General features: G+C 29.3%; 1 protein-coding gene across 2 annotated transcripts in view; it reads left to right on the top strand.

Moving 5' to 3' along the window:
- Positions 1-17,841, top strand: part of LOC111616708 (translation initiation factor eIF-2B subunit epsilon-like) — a 74,296-nt gene that overhangs the window by 12,571 nt on the left and 43,884 nt on the right. For both annotated transcript variants that reach the window (XM_023358084.1, XM_023358091.1), the window contains exons 4-7: positions 1,972-2,146; positions 7,458-7,613; positions 10,150-10,235; positions 16,827-16,946. In XM_023358084.1, the coding sequence (XP_023213852.1) occupies positions 1,972-2,146; positions 7,458-7,613; positions 10,150-10,235; positions 16,827-16,946 (537 nt within the window). The remainder of the gene's footprint in view (positions 1-1,971; positions 2,147-7,457; positions 7,614-10,149; positions 10,236-16,826; positions 16,947-17,841) is intronic.

Raw genomic sequence — 17,841 nt, 5'->3', positions numbered from 1 at the left:
AAAAAAAACAAAAATATAAATATATAAATAAATAACGATATTATAAAGTATAATAGACACCGCGCGACAACTTCAGCGCGATAAAGTTATTGCGACACTCGCTATCGGCAACGGCGACAAATTAATTGACGTTTTTTTACCCCCTCCGTGAGTCGCATGGGTCTGTCATACCCATGCGACTCGTAAAGCATTTTTTTTCTAAAAAATGAGCGTTGCTATGCAAAAAATTTTAACAGCATGTTAATCTAATTAAAAAGTTTGAGGAATATTAATTTTTTCAAATTTTTCAAAAAATATTTAATAGTAAAAAATTTTGACTGAAAATCGAGTCGGGTCTGTCAGACCCATGCGACTAACAGAAGGTTAAAAAGTAGGTAAAGCCAAACCTCTTTGGATAGATATTTTACCAAGCGACCTCTATCCAGTGAAAGTGCTGATGGAAATGAAGGAAAGAAAGCAAAAGGCAGTGAATAAAAAATTAAAAAATATATATAAACAGAAAAGATGATAAAATTAGTGTTAAGTTATTTTTAAGTTATTGTTACCTTATGTTATGTAAGTTAAGTTTTAGTATCATTCCCCTTCTCCCTCTCCTCTGCCACCAGTTTACACCTCCATTGTTGTCTGTCCTGAAAGGTAATATGCAAATAAAACTACATTTTTTTTAATCAATTATTATTCTATTATGGTTATTTATACATTTACAACTACAAAACATATTTTCCAGTGTTTTCCTTACTATAGTTACTTTTTTTTAATGTACTATGTAGCTTTAATTTGAGTGTGTTTTTCATGTTGGAATGAATTATTTGGTTTTACATGTAATCGTATGGGGAAAAATGATTCACCTTACGACATTTTCGTGATACAATCTCAGTTTCGGAATGGGTTAATTTCGTATCCTGAGGTAGCACTGTATGTTTTTGTTTCTAATATTTCTGTATCATTATTAATACAGCAGGATAACAGATTTTTCCTCTGTCAGAAATTAATCTTTCTTCAGCAAAAATTTTTGTCTGGGATTATTTCTATACACAGTGTGGAAAAAAGCTTTAAAAAACTATATATTGTAAATTAGAATGATTTTTTTAACATTAATTTATTAAAAATGTACACCAAATAAACATTAATGTAAATGTATTAGAAGTAAATGTGTAATTTATCATATGATTAATTAAGCTTTGGTGATTTCATATTCATAGTATTTTGTTAGAATATAAATTTTACATATAAGGAATGCTATATTTTTTCTGTTAGCATTTTGGGAATAATTTTGTATTTTATGATTACATCATCTATTATTGTTTATAGTAATTACATTTTTTTTAAACTGATTTTAATTTTTTTTAATATATATATATATATATTTCATTCCATACTAAAAAATAAAATAGCTTCACATAATAATAAAAAATTTTATTTAATNACCATTGCCATTATCAAACAAGTCAATAAATATGAATTTATACATTAAGTAGACGTGTCAAATTATAATGTTTAATTAAGTTTTAAAAATCGTTTTATTTTGTATTTTTTAAAAAAGTAATCAGAATAGTCGATATTATTACTTTTCCGACTGTTATTTTTCTTTGTTTATAAGTTATAAGCAAAGAAATGTAAAAAGTCCAAAAGTCCAAAAATGTAAAAATTTGGGAGGGGGTCATTTTTGACCGATTGCTACACATTTCTTCTGTTATATATAACATCCGGGAAACTAAAAATTATCGAATACATATTTATATATTGACTGTCATTACTTAGGGGAGTCTTTGGAATAAAAGTTTCTACGTTTTATCTATATTATAACTCTATTTATTGAAGCTTTTATTCTGAGGTCACGCGATGCCATCAGAATTTTCGGGCCTATTTTTCTTAATAAGTCCGCCCTGATCGAAATCGGTAGAATTTTACACGATATATATATATATTCATATAATAAAATAACTAAAATAAATTTAAATTTTTGAATAGGAGAAATCGTCAAAAAGATAAAGGTACTGTAATGACTCTTGTATACAGAACAGCTTTACCCAAACACCATTCCAGATGTTTAGAAGATGAAGTTGTAGTATGTGTAGATAGAGATACTAACAGAGTTTATTTTTTACAAAAAGTTGGAAATCAAAAGAAAATTAAGTTTCCTTTGGTAAGTCTTATTTATGCTGATATTCAAAATTAAAGAATAACCTACAAATCATAACTCAAAGTGTATTTAAGGAAATGCAACAAAATGTGATGTGGAGGTTTGTTGCATGACTCATAAAATTCAAATGGAAAATATAGTTATATATTTTTCATTAGTACATACCAAATATATAGTTATATATTTGGTATATACTAAACCAAAATCTATTTTCAGTTTGTTAAGGTGCTTGCATATGACTTGAAACCATGTCATTTTACGTTTTTTGTTTCGTAAGCACGATAAAATGCAGTTAATGGAACACTAGGCATACTTCCATCCTTTTATTGGTCTTTTTAGTTGATATGCATTTTACACATTGTGGGCTTCACAATGCCCCTCTTCAGTCAACTAATTTAAAATGTACATAGTTATAACATAACACCAAATCTTTTGAATAATACATATAGTGTATAAACACTCTCGGAATATGTGTGTGAATGGGTACAAATTTTTTTTTTACATTCCTTTCTGTTGTGAGACAATTTAAATGAATGTTTTAATGTAGTCCTTCAAAGTGGGTGTATGCATAAGTGCAGATTTTTAACATTCCATTTTATTCTGCTATTTTTGGAAGAAATACGGTAAATTACAACATACTAATAAGCCTAGAAACCTCAAACAACATACCTGTTGTACACTTCGAAGACAATGAAAAGTTCGTAGATTAAAAACTTTTCTTAAAACTACAACAACACACTTTGCTTTAGACAATTTAGTAAGTTTGTTGTAGAAAAGACAATCTTTTCTTATGCACACACTTTTACAGCATTTTTCATCTACATTAGGGGGTCCCCAAATTTTTTATTTCGTCGACCCCTTTATAGAATATTTGCCTTCTTATTGACCCCCAGATTATGTATTTGAAAAAAACATCAAATCATTTTTGCATTTCTGGTGTTAAGCGATAAGGAGACCTGCATAACAACCCAACAAAATAATTTATAGTTCCCATCTATATATAATCGAGACGAGTTGATAATGATAATAATAATAATATGCGCAGAGCCCAAACGGTTAGGAGTTGAAAGTTGAAATTTGGTACATAGTTAGGGTATGTCACGAAAATGCACACTAAGAAGGGATTTTTTGAAATCCCCAGGGGAGAGAGACAGGATTAAGATTTCGACAATGGAAGTGTCAACATTGAAAGTTTTAACAATGGAATTGTTAAGAGAAAGCAACGTGCAAGGCACAGATGCAGTTTTTTCGTTTTGCAGGAAATCGAACACATTTTTAGACCCATCTAAAAATTCTCTAATTAGTCCGAAAATAGGGGGACCCAATTCTGTGAAAACGGGTAAGGTTGACTGTAATGTAATAATTTTAATCTTCGCTATCCTTACTTTTGCCTGAGCAACGTCAGGCCTACCTGCTAGTTTCTTATAAAATCCACCCATTAACATTAACAGAAATAGGAGTTATTTTCCACTGATTTATAATCTTAAAAAATAATAGCAAAATTATGGATAGATGGAAATTTGCCTATAGTTCTTAAAGCATATGTGTCATAATATGTAAAATACACAATTATCTTTGAAAACATAACAAGTTATATTGGATGAAAAAACCTTTTACTGTCATTTTGCGACTACTACTGAATGCCTTAAAAATAAGTTAACATACCTTTTTATTAAAATAGTTGATATTAGTGGAATGGATGTGTCTGAAGAGAAGCAGCAAGATTATTGATATTTGGTTGAAAATTGGTAAGTTTTAGTCGCAAATCACCACAGTTTTCCGAGTTCAATCTGTTCCTCTGTTTTGTCAAAATTGCGTTCACGTGGCTAAAACCAGCTTCAGCCATGTATGAAGTTGGGAATGCAAGTAAGAAAGGTTCAGCTTCTGCTCTGAGCTTAAGATATTTAGTGACAATATTGTTATTGCTCCAAAATTCACCCCGATTTTTATTTTTAAACAATGCTTTAGCTTCGAGATCTACACATATTTCACTCAGTTCATCTTCTAAGCCAGGTTCACTACCTTCATCATCTATTTTTACATCAAATGAATTAGCAAATCATTTGGGAACATGCATATTCTCCAAGTCTTCGAAACATGGTTTAAAGTCTTCTCTTAATTTATCAAGATGTTTAATATATATCTCCAAATCACGGTCGGAAATCTTTTCATTTTCTTTTAGTACTCGCAAGTTTGAAAAATATTTAAAATCGGATTGTGTCGGTGAAGATTTAAATAGCTCCATTTTTACTTAAAAGGCCACTGTGATTATTAGAGCTTGAACAATTGTAACGTTTTTCCTCGCAAACGCTTCTGTACTATATTAATGATTTTCGATATATTATGATATTTTCTCTGTAAAGGACAAAATATCTACATTTAGATATAAAATACTTAGTGTGACAACCCTACTAGAGTGTAACAGTGCAACGTAAGTCTGTGTATAATGAACTACCAGCATTCATAATATGTTTGTAACACTAGTACAGTTGCCAGATGCATGAAAACAGAGTAACACATACTTAAAGTGGCATAGGCTAAGGCAAAACTCAAGTTATAACTAGGGTAGTCAGTAATGTTGTTGATCATATCCGTATTTCAAATTTTTATTGGAATATTCTATTTTTTTCCTAGATAGTTTAATTGATCCTCTTTGGTATTAATTGACCCCCTTTTGACCCTTGTGTATTAATCGACCCCTGGAGAACTCTTATCGACCACTTTGGGGACTCCTAATCTACATCATGTAATTTTGTACCGATTTACATAATTTCATTAGTGTAGAGAGTCAAACTGCAGCTAGATTTTTCAAACCTACCTCACTAAAAATTTTTTGATTAATTAAAGATACCATTTTAAAATTAACAAGAAAATGGCAATGCCATATTTGGGACAAGACTATGTCTCAGAGACTCACTACTAAGTGGAAACACTTTGATGCTCAAGAAGGTGGGTCTCATTCTCATTCTCCAATCTTTGGTATTGCTGGTTTTGAGTGCGATCTTTCAAACTTCGCCAGCCACTACCACGAGGTTGTCCACAATGCATTTTCAGTGAAATTAACCTGTCCAATTTCAAAATTTCTCAACACTGCATGTCACCCCAGGTTGAATTTTTGTCAATGCATAACAAAAATTTCCTGTTTTTGAAAAAATAATCCTGGCTATCATATTGTCCGAAATTATATATATATATATATGTGTGTGTGTGTGTGTTTGTGCAAAATATAAATATATATAAATAACACATACAAGCTTGTAAATGTATTAATAATTATACAGTTATTAATACATTTACTTCCGCTAATAAAGATACAAAACTTGAAGTATACAAAATCAATGCCAAAAGTAAAATAATGAAAATAATACAACCGACATATATAAGATAGGTTGGCAAATCCATAAAATGAATTCCGTATAAAATGATAACAGCTTCAATTGAAATAACAATGTTATTTTCTTAATAACTGTACTAAACATTTGTTCGACAATTTCAATTAAATTAATTAACATTATTGACTCTAGTTGAATAATAGAAACGCAGTTAATGGTACTTAATTGTCTTTCCTTTATTTCAGTTATGATAGAACGTTCAATCTGCACAAGAACACGAATTATTGTGTACGCAAAATAGACAAGAATCACTATAATGCCTACTTCATATCCAATAGGAATAGCAATGTAACAGCAATAAAATACATCAAAATCCTCCATTTCTTTTTATTCTTATATCTTAAATATATATATGCATTTAACAGAATTAATGAAATACCAATGTAACTTAAACAGTAGTAAGCTGAATTCTTATGATACTTGCGGTCGTCTATTTTCAAGTTAGGTGATGAACGAGCAAACAATTTTAAAATATTTAAAATTTTAGAAAACTTTCGAATGATATCTGTAGAACTAATATTATATAACAGGGGTGGGAAAGCAAGAGTTCAGTGGGAGCCGAAATGTAGGTTTGCAAAATGCATGGGAGCTGCAGTTCTGTACTTTTTTATTTTACAGCAGTTCTGTACTGCGATTTTATTATATAATATAAATATAATATAAAACAAATATTGATTTTTTTAAAANATATATAAAAACATTTAGGTGAGGGTATATATATAAATAAATGTAGAAAAAAAAATTATATTTCAGAAATTAGTTTTAATATAAAATTATAACGACTAGCACCATTTACTTTGAGAAAAGGTTCCGATGCTGAAACGAGATATCTTGGATTAACCAGTCAAGGTCAGCATGATGCAACCAGAGATATGTCGAAATAATACAGGACAGGTAAATGGGTTTTTTCAAAGATTCATTTGTCAAAATTCAATTTCTCATTTCAAACTTCCCAACACATGTGTTTGTCAAAATTTGATTTTGTAACATTTGCATTTCCAACTTTCCAGCAAGCAACGCATGTACAAATCTTGCACTGCTGCCTGTTTGTAGAGAGTGTTGCCGTTTTGAATTTTATTTTGATTCTGTTCTCGGTCCCCTGAATACCTACAAGTCTGGTTTTTTTTATGCCTGCATGATTTGGGTAACTAATACTCTGTGCCAAATTGCAACTCCTGACATGTACTATACTCCTTCATACCTCTAAGCTGGTTACACAGCAGGCAGTATGATTTTATAAACAAGACATAGTCTTGTCACAAATACTATTTCTGCTATGTCTCTTAGGTAAGGAAATCTAATTTAAATATGTTTATGATTGTCATTACATTTTCGTTTTTACAACTTTTAACATTTATGCTGATATTCCATGTACAGTACATACAGTACCACAAAATACATTGATTTTTTCCATTTTGCATATCAACTAAACAGACCAATAAAAGGATGAAAGGATATGTAGTGTGTTCAATTAACTACACTTTATTGTGCCTACAAAGAAAAAAAAAGATTTAAATTTATGTTTTATGCATCATTTTGAAGCTTAGTTAATATAGATTAGCTCTGTTCATCTATTTTATTGTTTAATTTCCAGTTCAAAATACCACTAAAATGAATAGAGAGCTGACTGGTACAGTATAAGAACAAATGAATTTAAGTACTTTATATTGCATTCATGATTTGCTCATATGGCAGGCAGAATGTAATCAATGCATTGCATGTTTATCACATTTTATTGTATTTTCTTACATACATAAGTTATATATTCATTTTTAAATTATCATTTAACTTTTAACATTACTGTATATTATGTATATCTCAACTCAAACAGTATATGTATATTAATAATTAAATTTTTTGAATATTAAAAATTATATTAATTAATTTTATATAAATTATAAACATAAAAATTTTAATTTTAGTCAATATTTCAAGATCATGGAAACATTACAATTAGACATGATTTACTAGATTGTCATATCTGTATTTGTTCTCCTCAAGTTCCATTATTATATTCAGATAATTTTGATTATCAAAACCATGAAGATTTTGTACGAGGTATACTCTTCAATGAAGAGGTAATTTAATTGTTTATTATTAATAATATATTATGTTTATTTAATAATAATTTTAAATTTTGACAGAAATGTATTATATAGATTTTGAGTAGATTATGACAAAAACACACTTTTTAAAATCAGCAAAGAAAATTTATTAAATAAAAATGTTTTCGATTGGTTTAACCAGTCTTCCTCAGTTACAATAAAATAGAACGTAAATGTAGAAATAAATGATAACCAGAATTCTAAAATAAATAAATAAATAACTGAAATTGTAGTTGCAAATAATAAATAAATAACTACAAAAATAAAATAAACAATAAAAAGTAAAAATAGACAAATAAATGTCCCTTAATAAAATTAACTTTCATAAAAAGACTGCCATGCAGTAGCCAAGGTGTCCGTGTCTCTATGGTTGATGCAACTGGTTTTTTGTGCGCTTTAAAAATCTCCAATCTTTCCAGATATCTCATAGTATGTATATTCAATGTTGGTTTAATGATTGATGCCTGCTCCTATTGCACCTGAATGTCCTGATGTTGTGCGTAAGCTGCCAGTGTCGTGTTATCAAGATCTTTATCAGTTGTATATTTATGTTCTTTGAGCTGTTGTTGTAAGTTGTGCATAGTGGCACCTATATAGACCAGTTTTGATTTGAAATGTTGGTCGATTATCAGGATAGAGTAAACCCCCATCGCTGAATTATGGTTATACAGTTTTTTATCATTCCTTAAAATTCTGAATATTGTTGGGTTGCATTGATATACAAAACCTCAAGATTATTAGCTCTGGCTGCTTTCACATGTATTCCTCTTAAAAACGGGATATATTTTAAAACCACTCTTCGTTTCTGGTCCATTGACACATGCTTGTGTTTTGTTGCTTGAAAGGTTGTGATCAACTTTCTTATCATTTCTATTGGATAACCCTGTTATTCTGCAATCCTTAAGATATAATTCAGCTTTGTTATGGTGTCACATATGCTTGTACAATGTGTATATGCTCTTCTTATCAAGGATCTAAAGGCTGCCAATTTGATGTGGAGAGAATCAACAGAGTTATGTGGAATTAAAATGGATTGAAAACATGGTTTCTTGTATACTTTGGCCCAAACTTTGCCATATTTGCAAGAGATGGAAATGTCTAAAAAGTTTACCATTGTTTCACTCTCCTGGTCTAATTGTAGGAATAATCCATAGGAGTTATCATTGATCTCTTTTAAAAGTTGCTGTAAGTTTGGTTTTCTCTGCCACAAGATGATGATGTCAAACATATCTAGCATATACGATAATGAGGTGTTGGAATTTGGGTAGAATGTTGTTTTCTAATTGTCACACCACTAGCTCACAAAATATTGCTGACATGGAACTGCACATTGGTATGCCTCTTTCGTGTACGCATACTTTGTTCTCAAATTCAAAGAATGATGTATAACATACAAGGTGTGCAAGTTCCAGTATATGATTGTGATGTTTTTGTGCATCATCGATAATGGCAAACAGGAAATCCCTTATTACACAAAAACAAGGAGGTATTTTTATAGAAGGATACATCAGTTTGAAGTCCAAGAACATCGTGTATTAATTGTGTACCAGAGAAATGGTATTGAGACATTGTTAACTGAAAGCAGATGGTAACTAGCCTTAGCATGGTAGAATTTGACCAGCTGTTTCTTGATCAAAAATGTCAGAGAATTACATTTCTTGATCACTGAGGAAGATTGGTTAAACCAATCAAAAACGTTTTTATTTAGTAAATTTTCTTTGCTGGATTTTTAGGTCCAGTTTTCTGGTGTTTTTTGTCGTATTCTATTTATCCAGTAGATACAAAATATTTTGAGATGTCCAAAAAACAGTGGTATCTGAACACTTTGTCATTGCAAACACTGTCAACCCTTTGGTCAAGTTGTGCTGAAGCATAAGGGGTGCTTCGGATGTTGTCACACTGGTATTAGAAGTGGGATTTTAAGGCCCCCAGGTCCCCCGGAAGTACAAAAACAAAAGACCGATGCAAAAACATAACCTTTGGAAAAATTAGGCTCTGAGAAAAAGGTGAACTCCTCCAATCATAGGTCACAGTAGTGGCAGAGCGACAGTAAGGGCAANGGATGCAGCATAAACAAAATAGGTGCAAAATAAATCCATTTTATTATGGAATAAATAACATTTAACATTTTTCAAAACTATTCTACATTTTGTGGAAAAAATTTTTTGAGATGTTTTGGAAAATTTAAAACCAGCATTATTGTCAGCTTCTAAACTCCATATTGATAAGTACAATGTTTTCAATGCCAATTTACAGGCAAGGAATATATACTGATATAGTTTATACAAAAGTTTTATCTCAATTCTAGTAACTTTTTAAACTTATGGATTATGCACAGCCACAAGTTATTTGTGGAAAAGTACAGTAATTATTATTAAACTTGAAATAAATTTATTAGAATTTATTATTGTTTACAACAGTAATTTGTTTTTAGATCATTAATTTATGAAATTTTTCTTAATCAATTAATTTGAATTATGCATTTTTGAAATCTCAATTCTTTTTTCAGATTTTGGGTAACTCTATATATCTTCATGTTGCTGAAACTGGATATGCAGCACAGGTGTCAAATTTTTTTATGTATGATTCAATCAGGTATAAAATGTTTTAATTAACTTTAAAAATTTTAAATATTGAAATTAATTTAAAATTTACTAAAAATGTATTTCTTGTTTCTGATTTTTAATTTAGAATATAAATAATAATATATTTGTTTAAACATTATTATATTGTTTAAATATGGTTAAATTTATGTTTATCAATTTTTGAGAAATACACATTAGAAGTCACGGCAGTGACTTCCCATCAAGTAAAAAGTTCAAGAACTGACTACATATACAGGAATCAGAGTTGTTGATTTTCAGGGGTCAATTTCTCTGCTCTCTAAACACCTGTAGTAATTCTGAATATCTCATTTGAAAGAAAATTCTTTTTTTAGATAGTATGCAAAATTTGAAGATTTTCTATAAAGTGGTTGCTGAAATATAAGCAATTGAAAAGTACAAAAGAAATTGCCAAAAAAGCTGTATTTTTTTTTTTCTTTTTGTCCTTCTTCATCCAGGACTGCAGATGCTCATAGAGAAAAAACTACTGAGTCTAGAAAGCTCAGATTTTAAAGTTAAGCCTTTCTCATTATGAGTGAGATGCTCACCAAACTTTTAGGTCAATAGGTCAAAGTTCACGGGGGTTTCCCCATAGAGTTAATTCAGTTTTACATCTTAATTTTTTACTTATAAGGATAAAATTGCATGGAAACAAATGAATTTTATTTAAAATGTTACTCAGATTTACAAAAGCTTAAATTTATGCCAACTAAAACTTTTTATATTGATTTTTCTAAACGGCATATCAAAAGCATCCGTCAGCAATGCATTCAGTCAGCACTGACTGAAATGAATATTGAAAGCATTCGGTTGGCAGTGCATTCAGTCAGCCCTTGCCAAGCATTGACTGATCTTATATCTTGACATAATAATACAATTATTAAACAAAAACAAAAAACAATTGATATGAAAATAAAACCTTCTGAGATGTAAAAAATTTTGCCAAGTAAAAATTTATGACAGTTTAGACAAGTCAAAATTTTTCTTGGGAATTTTTCTTTGGTAAAGACAAGCTTGGCGCTTAGAAGCGGTACCCACAAGATTTTTGCCTGTGTTATTGTTTTCTACATTTTGCCTCCAAACACCAAATTTATCTTTACCAAAGAAAAACTCCTAAGAAAAATTTTGACTGTCATCTAAATTGTCATAAATTTTTACTTGCAAAATTTTTTTACATCTCAGATGTTTTTGTTTAGATATTACAGTTCATATTTTGTTAACTTCAGTTACATTCAATCAAAATTAAAATTTTTTAATTTTAAAATATTTAGTAACAAATTAGTTAAATGAATTTTGTAATGAATTTATTGTGACAATAAAATTCTAGCAATAATATTCTAGTAATATTTGCTTTGCATGAACAAATTAGTTTATAGCTGAATTTTAAGAATTTATGTCAAATAATTAGACTTTTTGTTATTTAGTTTATTATTTTTATTTAATTTTAATTTTCCTCTTGTTTTGGGAAGTATTAATCAATTTTAACAATACAACACATTTGATAAATTATTCTAAAAAATGACTGGAAAAAGATTCTTCTTAATTTTACTACTACTACAGATTTATTTACTGCTGCAACTTACTTTTAATTATTATATTTCAGAGATTTTATTTAGTTTTTAACTTTTTCTAATTTTATTATTATAAAAGCAATTATTAAATTACATTATTCAAGTTATATCAATTAATAGTTGAAATATTGATATATCTTATATTTTCCTTTTAGTTTTGAAGATGCTTTAATACAATGACTTTAATTTAGAATTATGTGAAATTATAAAGTCTGAAAATTCTGTTTAAAATAAACTTAACTTGATAAAATACAATTAAATAATGTTAACAAATTTAGGATTTTAGGATGACTTTCCAAGAAACATAAAAAATAAGTTATTGTTTTCTTGCTTGAAGGTTTTCAATTGTGTTTCCATTTTTTAGGATTAGGCTGAGCAAAGTTAACTTTCAAATTGTTAGGTTTGTCTAACAATGTGGTATATGTGATAGCATTGGAATTGTTTTCTGATATGGAATGTGAATTTTATACAAAATATTGCTTTTGTTTTATGATTTGCTGTATGTGATTGATCATGTGTTATTTTCATTCACAAGTTATCTTCATATATTTTAATGAATACAAGTGATTACTGATGTATCATTAATCATCAGTAATCACTTGTATTCACTAATTTAAATAAAGATGAATTTTTGGGTACTGCTACTGTTATATGTGTACAATATTATTTATGATGATTTTCTAGTCTGAGCAAATCAATTTCTGCTGTCACATTCTTATTCGATTTTATTAATCTTAAATCCAATCATTTCTGTATTAAGGAAAACAAGAAAAATCATTTTACAACCTTGTTTATCATCAATGCTTACTGGTCCCCTTGACCCATCCTCCAACATTCCATGCCCAAGGCTTTTCTTTGAAACAAAAACTCACAAACCAGGGTTGTCTTTATGCTTATTGGTAAACAAATGTACCCATCCCACATGGTTTTTAGAAAGAGCATTATCAAAGTTCTTTAAACTCCTAATTCTGCCATCTGAGCTGGTAGTTTCTTTAGCTATGGAAGCAAAAACAGCAATCAACAAAATGATAAACATATCACCATCCAATATGTTTCAGTTTTACAAAATCAATGTTGTGTCTCTCTATCCATCTGTAAGCAGTAATGCTAGCTAATGTTCTGTTGTTGAAAAAACAACTTGCTCAACAACAAGTATTAGAAATATGTGATGCACTATTACACTGGGGAACAAAATGAAAGTTTTTTTTGGTCACACAAATGAAAATATCTGATTCTAATAGAATTTTTTATGCTGTTTTCAAATATATAAACAGTTTTTCTCCATCACGTCTGTTTTTTTTTGTGCCAAGCAGTTTAAATGTAAAATATATTTATTTAGACAACATGCATACACTTATTTATTTATCTTGTCTAAAATGGCAAGATGTGGAGCTTCTGCTATGTTAACATTTGGAGAATCCCTCTTTAGTGTCCAACAGTAATCAGCAAGCATTCTTGAATTCCACTGGCCCTGATATCTCTTTTCCATGATAGAGATGCCATGATGGAATCATTCCTTGTGTTTGTCACTGACAACACCAAGATTGTCGAGGAAGAAATACAGGTGGAAATCCAAGAAATGCATTCTGAGGGACATATTACATCCCATATCTTTGTAAGATTTGTAAGATCCCATTCACAATTTTGCAATAATTTGGAGCTTTGTGACTATCCAAGAAATTTTGTGCAACATCTTTGAATGATTTCCATGCTGACTTTCCAACTGCACTTAACAAGCTTGCAAATTTATCATTTTTAATTAAAGTTCTTATTTGTGGACCCATGAAAACTCCAGCTTTGTTTTAGCTTCACTTGTACGAGGAAATTTTTCCTTCAAATAATGAAATTCAGAATTGTTTACATCACAGGTTCTCAAACTTATTTTGACCACCACCCACTTTGAGATTAAAAAAAATCTAGTGCCCCCATATTTTTTAACTTACCTTTTTACATTACCATCTGTTGCATATCTTAAAAACAGTTCTTGCAAATATAAACATGCATTATTATATGGATAGGATAGATAGGGTGTGACCCATATTCTATTTCTGAGATCAAAGAATGTTTCAATGAGAAGAAATAAAACTCATATTTAATCACTGAGCCCTCTACTGCCCCCCTGAAAGCCTCCAGCACCCACAAGGGGGCATTATCACCCACTTTGAGAAAGGATGGTTTACATTCATTGCTTTGACAGTTTTTGAAAAGTCCTAACTTTATATGAAGTGTAGGTAAATGAATCATGTTAGTATTGACTAATGGGCATAAATGATATTTTTCTGGCCAGGAATAAACATTTTACACTTTGGCTATTCCTTCTTGACATAATGATTTTTCTTGTCTCTGCTATTCCACTCACACAAGAAACAACAAAATTTAGTATAGCCAAGCTGCAAACCCATTAATAATGCAATGACTTTTAAATCACAACATATGATCCAATTGTACTTGTGATAATGAATTTTTTCAAGTAAGAGCTTTATATTTTCATAGGTTTCTTTCATTTTAGTTGAATAAGCTAATGGCACAGAAGGAAATTTGTTTCCATTGTACAAAAGCACAGCCTTAAGACTAATCTTAGACGAATCAATGAAAAGTTTCCATTCCGTGGTATTATGTTTATGATCAAGTTCATTCATCACAGCACTAATATTATTGCAATAAATTAAATCATTTTATTCAGAATAGCAGTCTTGAAAATCTTTTTGACAATTATGAAAGAAACACACCTGAATTGTCTGATGAAGCAAATTTCAACCTTTCAGTCCAGAAGCTAAAAGTTCAGCCTGTTTTTTAGACACTTTCAGATCCCTAACAAGATCACTTAACTCACTTTGAGTTAATAAATGAGGTTCACAAGTAGAGGCACTAGCTATGGTCGCTAAGGGGATAACTTCTTCCATTCCATATTAAGGTCCATTTCATTATGCAACACCAAAAGTTTTAAGAAATATGGGCTTATACTTCTGATTAAACCACAAATAACCTTGTGCAGGTTCCTCTGAAAGATAGATTTATTTTCCACACTAGAAAAATTGGGAGTTTATTTGGTTCCATTACAACAGTCAGAAAACAATGCAAATATTTTTTACATTGGGGCCACAACAAGAAAAATACAAATCTGTCTTACTGAATACCAGAACAATATTTGTAACAAGTGCACTACAGAACTTTCTAGGGAGTATGGTGGAAATGGAATGAGACTTTGCTGCTAATGCAATGTCTTGACAAAAAAGTTACTTTTGACTGGGAGGCATTATTTATTGAAAGATTGGAACCCTGTAATAAATCTACATTGGATCTCCTAAAAATCTGAGTATCTTTTTTAAAAACTTTTTAAAAATTTGGGCTTTTAACATTTATGTCACCGTAGTATTACCTATTTGCAGTAATTCTAAATTTACTAACGGCATGTTAATATTTATCTTATTATTTTATCTAATTTTATTGCTATTTCATATATANAAATCTGAGTATCTTTTTTAAAAACTTTTTAAAAATTTGGGCTTTTAACATTTATGTCACCGTAGTATTACCTATTTGCAGTAATTCTAAATTTACTAACGGCATGTTAATATTTATCTTATTATTTTATCTAATTTTATTGCTATTTCATATATAAAAACCACAACAGTAAACTGGAATGATATATATAGACTCTCACCTAAACATCAAATTTCCAGCAAAATGCCCAAATTCAACATTCAAACATTTTTCAACATTCAAACATCCTTAATTGGCCTTCATCAGGAAAAGTCAAATGAAAATAACTGTTCTATTTATAGAATGTTGCCGCATTATACACATAATTTGAAAAAAATTTTTAAATCAGTTCAAACAATGGCTGTGACGTATATTAATTAAGCAACTTATATTCCTTTAAGAGTCTAAATAATATTTCCATGCATTTGTGAATGTAATCCGTGTTGATGCATGCTCCTCTTATGTTGGCCCTGTAGATTTCTGCAGACTCTGATATTCTTGTGTGTTGTCTGTCGAATACCCTGTGTATTAGGATAGCCTTTTCCCATAAGGGGAAAATTCCTGGTTCAGTTGCATACTCTGTCAGGGGTGTATTGATGTTTCCTTTTGCCACATCATACTTGTAATCTCGTAACCAGACTTGTAATGATCTGTATGTGGAACCAATGTATGTTAGTGTCCTGTTGAAATTTCCCCCTTATGAGAAGAGGCTACCCTAATACACAGGATATTCGACAGACAACACATAAGAACATCAGAGGCTGTAGAAATCTACAGGGCCAACATAAGAGGACCATGCATCAACACGGATTACATTCCCAAATGCATGGAAATATTATTTAGACTCTTAAAGGAATATAAGTTGCTTAATATATGTCACAGCCATTGTTTGAACTAATTTTAAAAAAATTTTTAAATTACATGTACAATGCAGCAACATTCTATAAATAGAACAGTTATTTTTGTTTAACTTTTCCTGATGAAGGCCAATTAAGGAGTTGCCAAAAATGTTTGAATGTTGAATTTGGGTGTTTTGCTAGAAATTTGACGTTTAGGTGAGAGTCTATGTTATTTCATACTAATTTATCTTTATGTGCATGTCATTTTTGTGCCTATTTTGGTTTAAATTTAATTTAGAAAATTTGAATTCCATTTTGAATATTTAATGTTGCATTTGAAAATTGTATTCCATTTTTGAATATTTAATGTTGCTTTTTTTTAAAATTTATTATAATGTTTCAAAATTACATTCTTTGCCTGAAGATGACATTGATAAAGTGTTGAAAGTGCAAGCATTGATGTTATAATAAAAACTGTTTAACATCAATAGATAATAGTTATTTCTTGTTTTAATGGATTAGATTGAATATTGATATTTAGATTCTTTTTATTCTGAATTGTTTCATAATTTCAGACTATGATGTTTGAAACATTAATACTTTTTCATAAATAACATAATACAATATGATTACTCAAAGTTAATTTGTAATTAATAATATCCAGCTTCATTAATGAATGGTTTTTAACAGTCAAGATATTATAAGAAGATGGGTTCATCCAATTGTTCCTGATGTGCTTGCAATGAATGGTGGACGTTATAGTTACCTTCGTCATAATGTGTATAAACAAAAAGATATTGATCTTGCAAGGTAAGGGGTTTTAATTAGACTTTTCAATAACTAAATAAATTTTTTAAAATTACTTTATAATATTTTGTACTGCAAATTAGTTTAACTTTTCAATTGTATGGGTAATTTTTAATGCTAAAAATTTACAAGTTAATTAATCTAACAGTTCTATAATTCTACAATAAAAGAAGAAAAACATTTTATTTTATGATATGAATTTTATCATAAAAAATAATAAAAACTGAATTTAATAATGTAAAGTTTTGCATTAATATTATATTATCAGTAAGGAAATATCAATTTATAGTTGGTTTATCATCAGTATCAAAAAATTACTTATTATCTCTTATGTTTATGATACAGATAATAAATAATTTTTTGATACTGATGTATATTAAAATTTTTTAAATTAGTACATGTCATTTAATGAGAAAAACAAATTCACTTAAAATATGTAGTTGCATTAAATGATTTTTTAAAACTAAATTGAATAAAATGTTATGTACTGAATCTGATTGAAGAAGAATGAAAGTTGTTCACTTAGAATATTATCAAAACACTTACTAAAACACCTTTTCTTGCAGCCGACGCTTTATTATAACGACTTTCAAACGTTTTCGATCTTATTAAAAGACCTTTCTCAAGAAAATAAAATTAACTAAGTAACCAAAATAAACGACATAATCGTAAATCGAACGCTTAGTACGAATAACTGTTTNTTTAACTTCTTGCTTTTGTATTAGTCAGAATTATTGTAAGATGGTAAAGCCAATTTCAAGATTAATGGTTTAATTATAATTTAATGCTCAAATTTAGAAAACTTTTTGATATTTAAAATAATGTCACATACAGTAGAGTTTCAGAAACATTAATAGCTCAACACTCCATAAAACTCATCTTGTTGTAAAAAAAAAAT

Source organism: Centruroides sculpturatus, unplaced genomic scaffold, assembly GCF_000671375.1.
Source record: "Centruroides sculpturatus isolate CEXI.00-Female unplaced genomic scaffold, Cexi_2.0 scaffold24, whole genome shotgun sequence".
NCBI lineage: Eukaryota > Metazoa > Arthropoda > Arachnida > Scorpiones > Buthidae > Centruroides > Centruroides sculpturatus.
Note: the sequence above shows the minus strand (reverse complement) of the source record. Positions and strands in the feature narration are given on the sequence as shown.